Below are 18882 nucleotides of genomic sequence, written 5' to 3'. Positions count from 1 at the left end.
GTGTTTGATCCGTTAAATAAACGGATTAATGGGTCCGGATTATTAACGAATCAACAAATCAAATTTTCAATCCAAACCTGTTCAGTAACCACAAATCCGGACGGATGCGGATCAAAATCCGGTCCATTTACAGGTGTAACTATGGACCACGGCAGCACCTCAGGGTAGGACCGATGGGGATACAGAGAAATGGGCTAGGAGCTAGATAATCTTCTCAAAAGAGTGCTAGCTAGCTATCTCTTTTTCTACATTTTTTATGTTTCCTCATTACGTTATTTACCTACCTGTTATCAAATAAATAGAGATGAACCTCTCATCTCATCGGTTAATATATATATATATATATATATATATATATATATATATAGAGCCCTGTTCTAGAGAGGATCTCTTTACTTTAAGAATTTGATGATTTTTATTATTTTATACAAGTATGTGACCTAATTCAATGATCTTAACCGTTGATCCTTTAGATTCCTAGGCAATAATGATGTCTACAAAAAATCAACCAAATCCATAATCATTTTATCATTCAAAATTGTGTAAACAAATGTAATCTATTAGATAAAATTAAAACGAACATTGTTTTAATCAAATGATTAAACGTTTTTCGATTTGGTGAAAGCTACAGAAGCAAAGCTAAGCTAGAGAGAGAAATGTAAAATGAAGAAGGTGATCTATTCCAACGATTATGAAGATAGGTACAGTAGAACTATATATAGTAGCTGAAAGACCACAGATGATTGACATGTGTATACTATCTATAGCTCACATGAAGACAGCTCATGCAAACTGATAACAGAATTAGTACCTAATTAACCCAACTAATTAACTAATTAACCCTAATTAACTAACTAACACTAATTAACTAACTAACACTCATAATCCTAACATTTGGCATGGCTAATTTTTTGTAGGATTCATATGTGTGTAGGTAACTAAAGAATGAGTGGTTGTGATTATTAAAATACATCCTAAAAATAAAAACATCTTCACTTTAAGAGTTTAAGGACGTCATCTCTTGATCCTCCCTACACACGCGCGCGCGCCGTTCATATTTTAAGTTATTCTTAAGAGTTTGTAAAATACCCATCATATCAAAAATAGTTGGTCACTCACTTACCAGGTAACTTAAATCATCATTTTCATCTAATAAACTACATTTGTTTGGAAACTTATGTTTCCGGTTTAGTTGATTTTGTATAAAAATAATATTGAAAATAAAAAACCTAAAAGACGTGAAGTTTAAATCATTGATAGGCATTGCAAGTTGATCAGGAGGTACGTGTTCTTTTTATTATTATTATTTTTTAATTAGAAATGATATCTAATTTGGCATTTGGAGATCATATATATATATATATATATATATATATATATAATATCATATATTTATGTGTGTACATACAGGGGTGGAACCAAATAGAAGGCTATATGGGCTCAAGTCTAGACAATATTTTGGGCCAAAAACCCCTAAGTATATAAATATAAATATATATATATATATATATATATATATATATCTACCTTTAGCCCAAAGAAAAAAAAAGAAAAAAAAACAACAACTTGTCTGCAACCTCCCTCTCGGCCTCGCCTAGTCGCCTCTTGGTCGCACAGCAGCCAGCAGGTTGATGAGATGCAGGCAGTTCTTCTCTTCGTGATATTGAGTTGAGGTCTTCTTCCTGTATGGATTTTCATTGCAGACTTGCAGTCATCTTCTCTAGCTTTCCCCATCCAAGCTTGCTTTGTTTTCTGAGTTGCTCCAAAACCAAAAGGTCTTTCTTTTCTTTTTAGCTAAGCCTCTTGATTGGTTTAATGGGTTAAATGGGTTTGTTGTTGATTTCTTTTCTTTGGTCTAAGGTACGGTTATCTTTTCTTCAATTCTACATTGTGATTCGTCCGTCCTTTTTCTTATTCAATGGTATGCCTTCTTTTTCTCTACTCTAGTAATCAATAAATGGTCAATTTTTCTTTGGAAATCTGAGAATAAGGTATATGTTTGAATGTTGCAAGTATGTTCGTTTTGAGAAATTTGGTATCAAGATGGTCAGTTGGGGTCTTATTCCAAGTTTACCATACAACTTTGAGTTCAGTAATGCACTGTATTCATTACTTATTACTTCACATTGTCTTTTGAAAAAGGAAACCTGCGGATAAAGTTGCTGCAGCTGGATTTTTCGTGATGGTTCCCAATTTCTTTTATGGCGACTCCGTGAATCCTGATAATCTTCAATTCGACCGAGAGTCCTGGTTTAAAGCTCATAGCAAGGTTAGTGACTTTTCTTGAAAGGAGTATATATGTACAATCTTTGGAATTGGTAAGTAGGAACTAGAATCAAGATGAATTAGGAGGGGAAACATAAATTTTCCCATATTTTGAAGGCCAATACAATTATGTACTGATTGTCTGCAAGTGAAGTAAGAGTAGAACAATCGGGGGTAAAAACCTACTGAAAGATTCTCAATTTGGACCGAACAATCAAACATGATTCCACCTAAAAAAAAAAAAAAAAATTAGTGTACTTCAAATTAGCATAAACAAGTCTTGGACCCTGGTACCGCCACTGTGTACATATCGCCCATAACGTATCTAGCTAGGGCAAGAGATCGAGATCTGCAGAGAGTGAGGTTGGGGCCTTTGCTATCGAAGAAAAACTGTCTTGTATATATGATATTATATGATCCAAATGTCAATATATGGTAGTCATGGACCTCATGCATGCTGATATATATCATGGTCCCTCAAATACTGAGGCACAGTAATATGAAAACTACACAAATTTGGACGCACACTATATTTGTGCCAAAGGACAAAAGATAATTTTCTTGACAAAAGTCCCAATCAACGTGTTGCAGCCTCAACGGGGCCAACATGTACAGGAGTGAACCATAAACTGCATACGTAGCTTGCCTCGTGATCATAAAATATTATGTGCTTCTGAGCTCTGATCCAAGTTTGATCCATTCGATTTGGTGATATATGGTATTATCATACTCGATCTGACTGACTAGAAACTCCTATATGTATTTTCCTTTTCTTTGTTTGATTTGTTCTGATTGCCTTTACAGGAATAATGAATATGTTTCGGCTGAACTATTAATTCAGATAGTAGGTGGCTAGATGCAGTTCACACGTACCTAACAAAACAAAGATTCTCTACATGTTACTTGAGTTAATGCTACTGCCCATCGATATAGGGTTGATTGGAAAGGGAGACTTTATCCATATGATTAATTGGTAAGATGAATTGATCCAATTAATATTGACTTCTTGAGTTTCACATTGATGTTCGTAGGTCAATATATTTGATGAAATAACCCTTATAAACTGATTAAGAGAAGATTGATAGATATACAAATGCCTATATTTTAATTTTGTAAAACTCTTATATAATAATTTATAGTTTAAGCATACGTGTACACGTACATATTTTGTTTGCAGGAATTTGAGTCTAAGATTCAAATTGGACCACGCATGTGAGTTTCTATTATAGAGAAATTATCGGTAATTGAAAATTCCTTTAATTTTCTATTTACAAAAAGGAACTCTTACAAAAAATATAAGATACTACCACTAAAAAAGAGTTTCCAAATTTTTAAGCAGGACATATACTATTTGTTTGTTTGTTTGTTTTTTTTTTTTGTGTGTGTATCCTCTCCCTTGCTTTTGGCATGTTATTGTACAACAGTACGTAGATCTTGATAGTCCAACCACTACATACATACAGTTCTTTTTTTGTTGATAAATTGATGGCATGCATTTCTTACTCCAAGTATATCCATATATAAAGTCGTGCTCAAGCAAAACTATCTACATAGTAACATTATTTCTCGATGTATAGACTTTAGACTAACATAACAAATTAAGGAACAAGATAAACGACACATAGAGGTGTGACTGAAGATGTAACATGAATAACAGTAATACAGTATACGTACAAATAAATAACTTGTATTTCTCTTTTCTTTTGTCTTCGTGGTTTCCCTACCTATCGACAACGCTGAAAGATCTCTTTCCAACTTAGTGAAACGCAGCAGGTTGTTATACGTACGTAAATATGACAGAGATTTGGAGCAGCTGCCCGGGGGAAAAACATGAGCATACAATTATTAATGGCTTAATGCACGGAGGCGGGAGGGCCTACCTTTTTAACTTCACAGTTTAACGAATGAGACTATTTGCCGTTATAAGAGAGATAGGAACGCAAAACCGGCTGTTAACACCCGAAAAACGGAACTATCCAAGTTTTTCTCCAAAATTAATTGATAGAGCTTCAACATCAAAATCGAAACTAACAGTAATCGATCGATAATCATTTTAATGCATCTTTAAATACCTCACCATATATAATCGATCAGGATGCTGTTAGCTAGAGTACCGGGGCAATTAATTACATGTTGAACTATATATAATACCTGTTGAATGAATAATTGCAGAAGGATTGATGTTGGTGTATATGCAAAAACATGTGTTTGTGCGCAGAAGAGAAAATATACTTATGTGCACAGAGAGGTTGAATAATTGCTTTGCATGAACAGAGCAACCGGGATTACTAGCTAGCAAGCTGTTTGATCATTCACATGAGCTGCTTAGGGTTGACTAAGGAAATTAAAGGTAAAAGGTAATTATAAGTCTATAACCATAGCAAAGTTCCAAACTGGCGAGCAGGCTGGGTGGTCATCCATGTATTTACTAGGCAACTCAATCAAAACCCTAGTGTAGTTTGCTCTACTGGCTACCTAAGTTTACTGCGCCGTTTCAAAAATGAGATATTGAAGTAGGATCAGTACTGAGTAGGATATATATGGTTGAGGTGTGGGGAGGGGTTTGGTCCCTTGCCTGCAAAAGCATTCATTGCCTTTTGGCAATACTAAGGTGAGGATTGAGAAGGACATACTTCATCTCCATATATGCAATTATTACATAAACCCTAAACTCTTAGATCTGCCCGATGAGCTAACGATCATCGAATAAGTTCGTTTTAAGTATCATAATACAAAGAAACTATAGAGTAAGATAAACACATCCTGATCGGGAGTCCCATCCATCGCTAGTTGGTGGTAGTCTATCCCTCCTTAATTAATGCACGTCATCTCTTATCACTGTTGAGTTATAGAAATATATCCCACACAATAATACTATAGTTATTTTCTTTTAACAATGTAGTACGTATATATGTCTGTTCTCAAAAAAAAAGAAAAAGTACGTATATATGTTGTATTGCCACAATATGAATATGAATCACAACAATACATTGCTTATAATTAAGGTAAGTGAAACCATACTTGAATGGAGGGTTCTGGTACTCAATTTATGGATGTGTTATATTATATACCTGATGATATCTCAAAAATCTATTGACTCATGCAACAAACTTATAATTGTTAGATAACCACCGAACTCAGAAACTAAGTTACTATAATTAATGTAACTAGTTTCATCCTATCAGCGTAGAGAATTAAGTATATATATGAAGTTGTGACTTTTTAATTGCAAACAAGATTTTAATATTATGTCAGACAATCGTTTATCTTTAACAGTTAATATATTTAGAAAACCTTGAGTCTAATGAAGATCGATATTTTGTCAAGTTGATTATAATTTTTACTCAAACTTCATCCCAGGAGAAGATGAAAGCCTTAATTGGATGGGTAGTAAGCTAGGGTTCATACATACTGTTGATTTTACAAAAACAATTAAATTAATCTGTATGTTATTTATTGAGATGATTGGTTTAGCGACGATTTGTAGTGTGGGGATATGTAATCCTATAAATTTGTGTGGCTCCAATCGAATCTCGAGTGTGTACCACTATGAATTTTGTAACTGGGAGCCTGATTGTGGGGTGAAAGTTTTGGCAGCAGATAGGGTTTTGATCAATATGGGGTCTGTGTAGTAGCATTCCACACATCTCCTTTTGGCTTGTCTTTTTTAACTCATTTTGTTTGGCTGTCTAGAAGTCACGTGAATGTCTTATTATTAAATCTCTAGCCATGTCTTTCTCTCTCTGTTGCCCCAATTGCCAGTTGCCAGTCCAACCCCTCCCTTCTTCTTTAAAACCCTCTCACTACTCTACTGCTTAGGCCCTTTCGCCTCTCTCTCTGATCTCTCTCTTTTCTCTTTCTATGTCTGCTTTGATCTTCCATCTTTACTGGAGTTCATAAGATCATTGACTACTGTTCTTTGCTGATCTCATCAATGGCTCCACCTTTTCTTGAGCTCAGCACTATTGGAAGCCATGATCATGATCAAGATCAGTATGATCATCATCACCATGACCTCTTCAATTATCTAGAACCTCAATCTTCTTTTTCCTCCACTACTTCCTCTCTTTCTAGTCCCATATTCTTAAGTCCAGCTCAAGTCCAAGGACCAATATCTGATCACTACTATAGAGAACAGCAAAACTTTCAATTCCAGCTACTAGAGGTGAATTTATTTCATGTGATCCATAATCCATTACAGCTCTTTTCGTTTTCCAGGTTTATGTTGTCCATCCCTTACTAATCACTTGATCATTTTCTTGTAATTTTTAGGCTGATCACATTGTTTCGTATGGCGGATCATGTGATCACGATCAGACCCTTGGAAATGAAGGTGAGAAAGGTACTCTGATTTCCAAGCATGGAGCTGATGATCACAGAAATCATGAAAGTCGAAGTACTCGTGCTGAGAATATTTCGGTTAAGTGGATGTCTTCGAAGATGAGGATCATGAGGAAGATGACCAACCCGGATCAAACAATTAGCAGTAATACTACTGTTGCTACTAATGATAGTACTGCACGAGTTAACTTCTCATCATCACACAACTTTGAAGAGCAGAAGCTGCATCCATCATCACCTTTAGGAACCGACAGCTCAAACAACACGAACCCGATTAGGGTTTGCTCCGATTGCAACACAACCAAGACACCTCTGTGGAGAAGTGGACCCAGAGGTCCTAAGGTAACTAATTAATTTCTTTATGTTCATCTCTGACTAGGTGTACCTTCCTTGTTATTAAATGTTTTCTCGTACTCAGAAGTTTCTAAAAGAAACTAGAGTTAAATCTTGTTAGTTTAATTTCTAGCTTCACTGAAAAGGGAGAAGTTTTGCGATCCCAATTATTTTAATTCATATTGATTTCCCTTTTTTCATTTCACTTATAAAATTATGTTGGATTACTAGTCACTTTGTAACGCCTGCGGAATTCGGCAAAGGAAAGCAAGGCGGGCCATGGCCGCAGCCGCGGCAGCAGCAAACGGCACAACCCTGGTGGTGGAGGCGGCGCCATCTATGATCAAGACGAATAAGGTGAAACTTAAAGACAACAAAACTATTCCATTCAAGAAAAGGTGCCACAAACTTACTACCTCCCCTTCACCTCGAGGCAAATCGAAGACCAAGCTTCGTTACAAAGATTTCTCAATTAGCAGCATGAATCAGAATTCAGGCGCTGCTCCTCCTACTACTGCTACTACTACTACCACCACCACTTTTCAACGAGTTTTCCCTCAAGACGAGAAGGAAGCTGCGATCCTGCTAATGGCCTTATCTTGTGGACTGGTTCAAGGTTGAGAGTCGAGTTTCGACCGTAATTCTTTCCCTAATCAGTTCCACTATCTTTTGTAGTACTATTTTAGCTAAATTAGAACTAGATCGAGCAAGTTCAAGTTAGATAGAGAGTGAGAGAAAGGAACAAAATCAGTGAGGAATGAAGTTCAATAAAAGACAAAAATAAAAGTTTAACTATGTTGTGATCCTAGGAGTTATGTGAGCTAAATTTCTGTAATATTTTGGACAAGTTGATTATTAACCATATTATGGTTGACTGCTTGTTCATCGATATATGTTTTATGGTGTTTTGCCATCATATATAAAGGTTTGCCACGCAGTACTGGTACTACCGCTTCATCTTGAGCTTGTCTTCTTCTTCTTCTTTGCTTTCCAATGTCAATGGTGTGTGTGTGTGTCTATATATATATATATATATATATATATATATATATATATATATATATATAACCTAGCTGGCTAGGGTTCTTGGTTCATTAGCGAAATTATTCATATTAGACTCAATGAGTAACTAAGATGCCAAGCTGCCAACTTTTGTACTGTAGAGTGGCAACAAAATTTGAGTCACATGATCAGTAATAGTGCTGCTGCATGTGCAGAGTAGGGAACAATTATTGAAGGGTGCAGATTGTCCAGCACACATACACACAGAGATATAAGTACAAGTTCCATTAAAACTTGAAGACCCATGGAGCAAATTGATACATAAGGAGAGTTGGGATCCTTTTTCTTAGGGATATCACTACTTTAGGGTTTTGATCGATATAACAGAAAGCAACAACTGGACTTTTTACAGCCTTTTTTTGTCGATCTTTTTTTTTTTATCTGAAAAAGCTTCAGAAGGCCTTACTGGCTAGCAATGATGATGGTGATGATTCAGAGTAAAACGATAACAGCTTTTGCAGGTGGGAAAGGTCACCTAGACATCTGTGAGCTATACTCTTATTGTCTCTGAGCAGACATTATTGTGATCTGGATTTGAACCTGATAGAGGAGCTAATAAAGCCAGCTTAGCTTCTAGTCTTGAAATGGCAGCAGTACCAGGAGAGAGCGACTGAACTTGTATTACTGTAGCTGCAGTGACGTGCCTGCAGCAGCCTATCTAGTTACATTCAAGTACTTCAAAGGGATAAGATTAGTTAAAACTCAGGAGTTCGGCTTCGAGTTTTCTCTGGGGTAGAGGTGGCAAACGGGCCACTAAGCACGAGCACGGCACGGGCCCAGCAAGCTTAAAAGCGGCCCGGCACGGTCCAAGCCCGTTAGTGACCCGGCACGACTCGAGCACGTTAAAATAACGGGTCGGGCTGGGCCTAAGAATATTGGCCCATTGGCTCGGCCCGGCAAGGCCCGAGCACGACATATTGTGGGCCGGCCCGTTACAACACACAAAAATTCATTTTGTTTTTAAAAATATAAAAAAACTACAATGATGAGATTTGAATATGAGACATTTTCATTTAAAATCTTATGACAATTTCACCAATGCTTTATTTTATATTGTCGAAATAATGAAAAAAAACATTATATCCTTGTTTTGACATAAGTATTTTTTCTAAATATTCAATATATGTTTATTAATAAAGACTAATCTCATAATAATACAACTATAGAATGAAGGAAAGAATAATAGATACTAAATCTTCATTATATTAATAAAGATTAATCTCACAATAATAATATTGTTTTTTGAGTTTTCTTTTTCTTTCTTTCTTATAGTGGAATATAAAAAATTATTAGAAATCTAATTTTAAAAAGCTAAGATTAAGAAAAACGTTGTAGAACTTAATTTATTTTAATTGTCTAAATAGTTAAATAAAATTAATTTTTATTTGTTCAAATTAAGATTTTAAAATCGTACTTTATAGTGGGTAGGCACGAGCACGGCCCGTTATTGACCCGGCACGAGCACGGCCCGGCACTATATGGGCTCGGGCCATGGGCCGGGCCGGGCCGGGCTTAATATTTAAGTAAATGAGCCGGCACGAGCCCGGCACGATAATAAATGGGCCGGCCCATACACGGCACGAAGCACGACTAGGCCCGCTTAAAATGGGTAGGTCCGGCCCGTTTGCCACCTCTACTCTGGGGTGCATGCATAATAGATCTGGTCGGCCAAATCATTTGGCAATTTATGATTTATGGACAAAGGACATGTTTTTGTTTGATGTTGTACTTATGACCAACATTTTGTATATGCAAAGTGATAATCAATTAACCAAGCCAAGCATAAACTTTGTACCATCCGGCCTCTATATGAAATCTAACTATAAGGTTTCTTTTTAGTATTAAAGCAAAAAATAATAATAATAATAATAATAATAAAGAAGGAGGCTTCTTGCACCACATTGTGCTTAAATTTCAAGGGATTTACGCAACATTACGCAATATAAACAGATTCAGCGACCCTTTCAAGGGATTACACACGTAACTAATAAGATGTTTCGGTCACTAATCTCAAGGAATTTGGGAACTTAATATAGTATCGACCACCAAATCTTTGGTTTTAATTACAGGAGAAAGTAAGAGAGGGGAACCTGTTTAAAATATGCAACATATATAAAATTTGCCAACCTCTTTTACATGATCGATTATTTCTAAGGAGATAATATTTAATAATGGTAATAACTGGCTTTTTACAAAGAAAATTTGTAGTTGTAGACTATATGAAGTATTACTACATATAATAAAATATTGGTAAAAATCGAGAAGCCGCAAACTCTCTCCTAGGGTTAGGGTTTGTGTCTGTGAGAAAAAACTTTTCAACAAAGAATGGCCTCTATTGTTGCAATGGCAGCAAGACTTGCCTCCTCCCTTGCTATTGCAGAAGGGAAACGGCCTATTGACCTGCATCCATCCAAGGGACTGCAACAACCGGAAGTTTTCATGCTTGGAAAACTATTGACTGCAAGGGAGTATACACGACGGTCGTTCATGGGAAAGTCCAGGTCTGCGTGGAGGGTTAATGGAACTCTTCGTGTCGAAGAAGCTGGAGAAGATGATCGTGTCCTGATTTCATTTTCAGATCCAATGGACAGGACTAGGGTTTGGAAGGGCCGATCGCTTTGGCAGAGTATGATGGAGTGAGCCCGGTGCTGTTAGTACCATTGCAGAAGTCATCGGATTGGATGACATTGATGGGAGTTCCTCCGACGTTTAGATCTGAAAGGATCATGCGCCTGATAGGCAGCACGATCGGGGAGTTCATGAAGTTCGACCGGACAGCTTTCTGGACCAGGGTGTTGCGTATCAGAGTAGAGATCGCCTATACGACGCCATTGCTGCTCAGGCGTCGCTTCTAGGTTGAGGACGAGGTCCAATTTATGGTGCAGTTCAAATACGACAAGTTGTTTGGGCGATGTAGTCATTGTGGGTTCGTTACCCATGTGGGATTGCCATGCTCCGGGCCTGAGTTGATGGAGGATGAGCAGGGACCAGTGGGGACGGTGGAGCCGCCATCAGCCTTGGTGGTGATGCGTGGAGGGCCGGAAACAAGTGCTACTACAACTAGGGTTTTGGCAAATGGCCAAACCCTAGTTTTCCAAGCCCAGGTTCCCTGGTCCATTCCTGAAGCTTTTCTGCCGCAACATGTGGTGAATATGCGCCGGGCTAGAAGGCAGGTGTAGATCAGGGAGCTTAAGGAGCCACGGCAAGAAGTACCACCTATTAAGGGGGTGCGTTGTCATAGAGAAGATGATGAGGTAACCATCTCCCCTAAAAAGCTTCGTCTCAGTTTGGCTGTGGGTAAGAGAACTCTAGATGCAGTGACTATGGGCCTTATTGAAGCACATGTTGGTGCTAATGAGCAACCAAAGCGAAAGCGTGGTCGTCCTGTAGGAAGTCTCAACAAAATGTCGTATGGTACTGCAGGAAAGAGTAAAATGGTTAAGAGGGATGGTGACCAAGGTAAGAAGACCAAGAGGAACAGCAAGAAGACCAACCTGATGCCGAGGTTGTTAGCTGCTGCAGATGGAGTTAATTCCGACCCTAAGGGGAAAGAGTTGGCCCTTGTCTAGGTTCTCTTATCAATAGACATTCTGGATGCAAGTCTTGTTTCAGGTAGGGTTTAAATCTCTATATGCTTTCCTAAGATGTTTCTAGTTTGTTTTTGTACCACAATTGCGTGTTGGCAAAGTAGACTAGATGATTGATTTTGCCTTAGAAAGCGACGTTTGTCTTGCTTAGTTAGGCTTGCTTTCAGCAAGCGTCCCTTAGTTATTAATGAGTTTAGCTCTGCTTAGATAGGTTTCTGATTATCGATTAGTTTACTTATATAAATTCTGTGAACTCTGACCTATTTCTATGGCTTGATTATTAATGCAATCAATTCCTATTAAAAAAAAAAAAGTATTACTACATTTTTGCATATCCAAGAGAACCCAATTTCAAACAAGGAACAAAAAGAAAATCACTGACAACTTTTCTTGAGAGATACGAATCTTTGGTGAGGGTGAGAGACAATAAAAAAGAACGAAAACATGAAAATAAGAATTAAATACTTGTCAGAAAAAACGTGGAAATTCGAGCAAGTTAGTGAGATATTGACTTTGACCCTTGAATCCAACGACACGTCGTCCCACTCCACACGTCTCCTTTCACCTGGTAATTTCGCCTGGTAAATCAAACGACGAAAAGAGAGAAGTTCAACTGGGATTCATGGATTCCTTCCCCAAATAGTCAAACCAGAAATAAAAGACCTCTACTTTCACACATGGCGGAGCCACCAACCGAACACCACATCAAGCGCTTCAAGTTCATTTGGCGAGTCCTCATGATCTCCAATCTCGCTCTCGGAGGTTAGCCTCTCTCTTTAATTCAATTCTGGGTTCTGGGTTTTTGTAAAATCACTAGGGTTTTGATTAAAGTTTGAATCTTTGAGCAATGTTGGGTAGGGCGTTTTGGTTGTTTAAGCACAAGCTTCAATTTTGTGATGTGGGATGTGTTTCTTTCAGTACTATTCACTTTTTGTTTGATCAATTTACCCAGAGCTGAGATTTAACTGTTACTGTAAGCTATGCATGTTTGATGGGTAGGTTTGTTTTCAGTTTTCATTGGTGTGTAATGTTATTGTTAGAAAGATCTGAACTTTACATTTATATCCAATGGAAGAGTGGTGGGAGCTATAAGATGGAATAGTGTATTTTTTAGCACATATACAAACCATGGATGTGTAAAATTAAACCAAAAGCTAGAAATCTGATTCTCAAAATCTAAGCTGAAGTAACATGACATTGAATGTGAAATCCTTAATCAGAGAATCTGTGCTGAACAATGACTTGAAAGGTTTTCGTTATAGGCGAAGAACTATTATTCTGCCTGGTGATGGCGGTAGTATCGACACTCCAATTAATATTCAAATATTATCTCATACCAGTGATGCGGAATTTCATTTCATGTTATTTGGTATCTAGGCAATTGTTGTTCCGTGTTTCCGGTGCCAAACTGCCTGGCATGCTTCACTGTCCTGTGATTTGACAGCAGTATACATCTATTTTGATTCTTTGGGGTTTTTCTCTACTGAATCTAATCATCTTAGCTTTTTCCCTAGCTGTTACAAGGGGGATGGGAAAAGGGGATTGTTAAAGCATCTTTATAGATTGACATCGCTTCAATTGCATGAAACAAGAGGTTCTTGTGATTGTTACAAAGATAGTCATCTTGGTGTGGAAAATCTTTTGTATCCTTCTTTTTCGCATGTCTTGTGAGTTTCTCTGTCATTTGAGCCATATGACTGGGTGGACTGGCTCCCCTGGTTCATCCACCCTTAGGAATGATCAGTCCCCTCCCCACCTTGATAATCAGGGGGTTATTAAATACTATCCCCATTCTGGACCATAGCCACTTTCCAAGTTTCCATCCCTCTTTACCTTGATGATATGAGACTGCAAACTGGTTAATTATCAGATGGTTAATCTGGATTCCATCAATAGACCCATCCCTTTTCCTTGGTTTTCTCCCCTCTTTTCCTCAAAATTGGTCATTTCTTAGCCTAGCAATGTTTGGGCAAATAAGTTCGTATTGATGAAGATGTTATCATTATGATTGATGTCTGTAGTACATGATATTGTCACAATATGTGACTAACAAAAGTTGTAGTCGAATTCGTAACTTAACCTCAGTTTTTTGTTCCTTATGGAGTCAATATGATAATAGGACTCGAACTTAATTGACAGGAAAGACAAGGGATTTAACTGACTTGCACCTGACCTCTTGCAGGTTACATGTTTATTGGGGCTAAGAAGAGAGACATAGCAACCGTGAATAAGAAGAAAGCTAAGGAAATAAGCATTAAAAAGCACAAAGCTGTAGTTGAAGAAGTGCCCTCTTCTCCTCCAGCTCCTCCTCCCACAACTACTACAACTTCTGAGACATGGGATTTGTGAAGGTGCGGCTGCCTATCCCTGAAGATCAGCAACACAAACTTTTCAAGTGGATGCTGGATAGTAAAAGAAAGTTAAATATCAAGGATCTTGAAGAGAAGAAACGAAATGATGGAAGAAAAGATCAAGCTTTAAACATTTTTCCTGTGCAAAATCCATACCAAGCTTTTAATTGGTGCTACTCTTTACTGACAGAATTCTCTACAGAGAGATGTTGTTTCGAAGTATAAACCACAGAACCTAGGTTTTCTTATCTGGGAAATTGATATTGAAGTAGGTTAATTTTCAGTGACTTTGAATTCTTGTTAGTTTCGACTACGGTATATATTTGCAGTAGATTCACATGTGGATCCACAGCCTTGTTGAGGAAATCTGTTGACGAAATATTATATAAATTTTTTTTCAATGAATGCATAGCATGGAATGAGGAATTTTGATGAAATATACAAAAGTGAGTTGCAAACTCAGATTTTGCCATCAGCTCCTTTCTGCCCATATTCAAACTATATTACTGTCACAGAAATCTATATAATGTGATCAGCATCGTCAAACTCGTGCAGTTATTACGCAAATGAACAATAACTCATCTCTTAAATCACATGCCAGTTGTTCGTTGGGACAACAATTATGCAGACAGTAAGAGCCAGACGGAAATGAACTTTTTGTCATTTTGCCTTTTGGGCACTGAGTTTGAGAATTTAATAGAAGACCCTACCACTGTAGTCGTCGGACTCCCTCCTCTAACTACATCCACAATTTCTATCCAATCCCCATCTCCCTCGCGAAGACTTGAACCATTCATCCAAAATTAGAAGTTTGCAGACTGACCCTGCTGGTTTCAAACGGTCAACTTCCATTGCAAATTTTGCCTAAAATGCCGGGAACCATCTTGGTTTCAGGTACCAACGGCTATAGTCTTCAATTACATTTCAAACATGGGCTTGGCATTATAACTTATATGTAATTAATATAACTTACCATTTCATATGATTATTGAATCTTTTCAGTTCTTGAATTCATGGACCTTCCATTTTCATCATCATCTTCTTCAATGTCGATAAAGGGTGAACAACTGTTTCCTCTGAAGTCAGTTTTCTTTTTAATATCCGTCTCAAAAAACCAATAATGTGACAAAGGGTTCCTGTATTCACATGCAGTATCTTTGGGGTCAAGATCAGAGTACCAAATTTGGGAGAGTAGAGACTTGTCCTTGTAATGATCACCGTCCCTCATCTTGATCTTAAATGCTAATATTCTTGACTTGGTATCTAATCCAGTTTGTGTTCATGTTCAGCCCATTGACGACTCTTCGGGACAACATGCTTGTTATTCTCCAAGATTCTGAAGGGAATCAGATATCAGAAACAGGTTTGTCGAAACATTTCCTATACATACGACTTATTACAAACTCTAAACTGTAGCAGATGGGTACATGATGATATCTAGGACTTACAGGTATTGAGACTAGGTCCATAGTTGAAAAGGGTCTTTGGGATGACTTCTTCCCCCTCAAAGGCGGTGGGTTTCTGCATATGAAATTGCAGTTTTTACTCAATGAAGAAGAGCGCAATCAAATCCGTGTGATGGTACTCTTTTGTGATTCTGTTCTTATTTTTCAATGACTAATTTCAGTTTGTACTCAAGTTAGTTTAAATTGGCTTGCAGCGAGAATCTGCTGTGAAAAAGAAGCATGGGGAGTTCATTCATAGCAGTCCTATTAGTGTGCAAAGTACTCCTGGTGCCCGGATCAATGTTGCATCATCTTTGAGTCTTCACAATGTGATATCAGGTTTGAGTTTGTTATCCTGGCAAGAAAATATAGAAACTTCTAAGTAGAAAATGTAACAGTGGAGCAACAGTTAGCAGAGAGAATTAGTATTTAGCCGTCAATGTGGATTACCATTAGTGAAATGACTTTTTCTAGATATTCTGATGGCTCCATTTCCTGAAATTGAAGCCATAAGCATTGCAAGATAGGTAGTCAAGTTTGTCTGGATGATTACTTGGTCTTAAATGGTAGTGTCGAAAATGAAAATTGAAATGTACTGTTCGTGAGTTCGTTAACGATCATTGAACCTGTTTTAGAGTGATGCAGATAGGAATGAAGAGACTTCATCAGACATCACTGTGCAGCAAAGTGTTAATTTGTCTCCAACTGAATTGAGTCGCAGGGAGTTGGTTGATAACATCGCTGCCCAACCATTTCATACTAAGATTCCTGCCAAAGCCATTTGTGCTGATGAACCTGCAAGGTTATTAAGAGGCTCACAACCAGTTGTTGATAACCTTCCTAAGCTTCAGGAAGAAAAGCATTGCAAACTCGAAAAGCAGCAGAGCCTGCTGAAGAAAACTCCTAGCGTAAAGAACATGATAAGTGCCTTTGAAACTGGTTTAGCGGAGGTATATATGTCTATTTATAGGCTAAGCAAGTGATTAACTTGTTTCTCATAGTAATAATGCGTAACGTTTGCTTGAACAACAGGATGAGAAGCCTCCCATCAAACCAGCACCAATGAAAGTTCAATCAAACAAAACTATAACAGGCAATCTTCCAAAAAACCAGGACTTAAAAGAAGACAAGAAAGTCGGTACAGAAACTTCAGAGTCGATATCAAAACGAGCAGTGAATCCTTTACCTCCAGAACAGTTGCAACATGACACGACATGTGGTGAAAGCGGTGAAGAAAATATTTCACTTGGAGCTTTAGGTGGGACTAAATCATCACACGACACAGGTATAAAGAGTCAATTCTAACCATTACATCAAGAAGTTTACATAAATGAGGGTAAGCTTCTCACAGATTTCAGTACAACATCTTCTGAAACAGTTAAAATTTCAGAGAGGGTACTTCATGATCATAGACACCAACCTAGTAAGATGCTCCATGGAAAAAGAGATTCTGGTGGCAGTCCAGTTATAGAGGAGACTCATCAGCTAGAAATCTCTTCCAGAAATTCTCAAATGTCCGACATTCAAGGACTTGCAGCCCAAATATGTACTTCAATAGCAAACTGCGAAGATAGGCACAATCCCTTTCAAAGCTCTAGTGGATGGATATTCCCAGATGATGCAATACAATTTTGTATAACAACTAGTGGTAAAAAGGTGATGGATTTTCTGGGAAGTTGCAGTATGATGAAGCCAAGTATCCATCAAGATAAAAAGAGTTTGTCTTCCTCAAAAAATGCAGAAGACCAGCAGGTATCTGAATTTCCTTAAGTACCCTATGATTACTTGTTACATTGTTGAACCATTTTTTGATAAATATTTTGATTCATCTAGATTCAAATTAAAACATGAGAATGATTTTCTAATTCTATTTGAAATTAATAACGTGACTTCTTTTAAATGAAAGTCATGTAGTGGAACAGGTGTTATGACAGTATTCTAATCATTGCGTAGGATAACGTGGATAGCGGTAATAGTAAAGAAGTGAACAGAAATGAGAAGAATCACAGACCAAAAGAACTACATAAGGTTCAGAAATCAGAAGAAACAGAGACTTCTGGGGTGGCGGTTGGACAGGTTATATTTCTCTCACAAATACCAAAGAGACCACTTCGTTATAGTTCTTTAATGAAGAGTGTCTAGTTCTTATATGACTTCCAACTGCATAAATTTACTGAAAAACTAGGTTGATAATTATTTATTTATACTCTTATAAGAGTTCAGATTAAGAGGATTAGCGTACAAAGAATAAGAGTGCAAACTATTCATTATGAAAATAGTGCTGATACCTCAATTATTTTATCTCTCAGGCAATAAAAGTTGCAATTATGATTGGATTTGGAACACTTGTTCTTCTCACTAGACAAAGGAAAAATATGTAAGCATTAGAAGCTCATCATGCTTATTTATTCTCCTTTCTCTGCCAATTCTATAATTGTTTGAATGACTGTTTTACGTTGCAGGTGAAATTAGCTTGTGGATACTTGTTGGTTATCATCCAAATTCGGGTCAGAAGAGTTGGAACCATTTGTTGATAATTCATATTAATTATCAATATTTTTTTTCTATTCCTTTTTTGAGTTCCATTTTGAGATGAATGAGTGACGCACTTTATACCCAATACGAGCAATCGTACGTACTTATCATTTACTTTTCAATTCATTATTTCATAATGTACTAATCTCATAATCCATAATCAACCCGACGTGTATCAATCAGTCATGTGAAGCAGAAATAAAGGGTTAATTACCAAAATCTCTAGTCGACAGAATTTAGAGTAGAACTTATGATGCTGATACGCTTTCCACTACCTCTTTTGCGGACAATTTCGAACCTGGTGATCCACGAATGTTGATGCCCAGTTGACGAGCTCATAGCTAGTTTTTGCAAGACAAAAATTCAAGTAAATTTGGAATTATCTGCATCGTCGTAGGAGAGGGCCTAGCTTACCCAGGTTTGGGCTGACATACAAATTGGTGCTGGTGGTGTTATCAGAGATCAGCTTGGCAATTGGATCACTGGATTCCTAGTGAATTTGGGAACTGGGGAAATCCTTGATGCTGAAGCTTGGGGCTTACTCTATGGTCTTAAACTAGCCTGGAACCTCCATATCTCTCACCTTGAAGTCGAGTCTGATTCTGCCATCCTTGTGCAGCTAATGCAAAAATCTGAATTCTCCCTCCATCCCCTTGGTTCTCTCCTCAAGGGCTGCTCAAATATTATAGATGCTATGGAAAATGCTCACCTTTCTGACATCTTCAGAGAGTGCAATATGGCTGCTGACTGCTTGGATAAGGACAACATCAATCATGAGCTTGGTACCATCATCTTTGACACCACCCCCCCCCCCCCCCCCCCCCCCCCCAATTTCATGCTGCTCAGGCCTATCTTGATGACATCTCTGCTGTTTCTAGAGCAAGGAGGAGCTCCTGCTCTAATTCTTAGCCTTTTTGTTGTTTTTGTTTGGGTCTTTTAGGCCCCGATTGTAACCAAAAAAAA

The 18882-nt window shown here is 37.6% G+C and overlaps 2 protein-coding genes and 1 long non-coding RNA gene across 7 annotated transcripts; all 3 read left to right on the top strand.

Moving 5' to 3' along the window:
* Nucleotides 1–1531: 1531 nt before the first annotated feature.
* LOC121051942 lies at nucleotides 1532–3469 on the top strand. 3 transcript variants are annotated; one of them, XR_005807544.1, is made up of 3 exons: nucleotides 1532–1921; nucleotides 2143–2269; nucleotides 3070–3469. It is a non-coding gene; the product is annotated as an uncharacterized LOC121051942 (long non-coding RNA). The 3 variants fall into 3 exon arrangements; XR_005807546.1 differs by having other exon boundaries at nucleotides 2857–3469; XR_005807545.1 differs by having other exon boundaries at nucleotides 2143–2983.
* A 2506-nt stretch (nucleotides 3470–5975) lies between these two features.
* On the top strand, nucleotides 5976–7905 carry LOC112190163 (GATA transcription factor 21). Its single transcript, XM_024329583.2, has 3 exons — nucleotides 5976–6430; nucleotides 6538–6948; nucleotides 7171–7905. Exons 1-3 carry the CDS (start codon nucleotides 6200–6202, stop codon nucleotides 7558–7560), a joined length of 1032 nt encoding a protein of 343 aa, XP_024185351.1. The 5' UTR covers nucleotides 5976–6199; the 3' UTR covers nucleotides 7561–7905.
* A 6620-nt stretch (nucleotides 7906–14525) lies between these two features.
* Nucleotides 14526–18694, top strand: LOC112190159. Of its 3 annotated transcripts, none has more exons than XM_040515582.1 (12): nucleotides 14539–14833; nucleotides 14942–14998; nucleotides 15092–15146; nucleotides 15229–15302; nucleotides 15381–15520; nucleotides 15600–15723; nucleotides 16030–16334; nucleotides 16417–16669; nucleotides 16763–17136; nucleotides 17338–17460; nucleotides 17694–17761; nucleotides 17847–18694. In XM_040515582.1, exons 1-12 carry the CDS (start codon nucleotides 14809–14811, stop codon nucleotides 17848–17850), a joined length of 1602 nt encoding a protein of 533 aa, XP_040371516.1. In that variant the 5' UTR covers nucleotides 14539–14808; the 3' UTR covers nucleotides 17851–18694. The 3 variants fall into 3 exon arrangements, with proteins under 3 accessions (XP_040371517.1, XP_040371516.1, XP_024185345.1); XM_024329577.2 differs by having other exon boundaries at nucleotides 14541–14833; nucleotides 15390–15520; nucleotides 17847–18693; XM_040515583.1 differs by lacking the exons at nucleotides 17694–17761; nucleotides 17847–18694 and having other exon boundaries at nucleotides 14526–14833; nucleotides 17291–17432.
* Nucleotides 18695–18882: the final 188 nt, after the last annotated feature.

Source organism: Rosa chinensis, chromosome 2 (genome assembly GCF_002994745.2).
Source record: "Rosa chinensis cultivar Old Blush chromosome 2, RchiOBHm-V2, whole genome shotgun sequence".
In the NCBI taxonomy this organism is placed as follows: Eukaryota; Viridiplantae; Streptophyta; class Magnoliopsida; order Rosales; family Rosaceae; genus Rosa; species Rosa chinensis.
The sequence above is the reverse complement of the archived record's forward strand: the minus strand, read 5'-3'. Positions and strand labels throughout refer to the sequence as shown.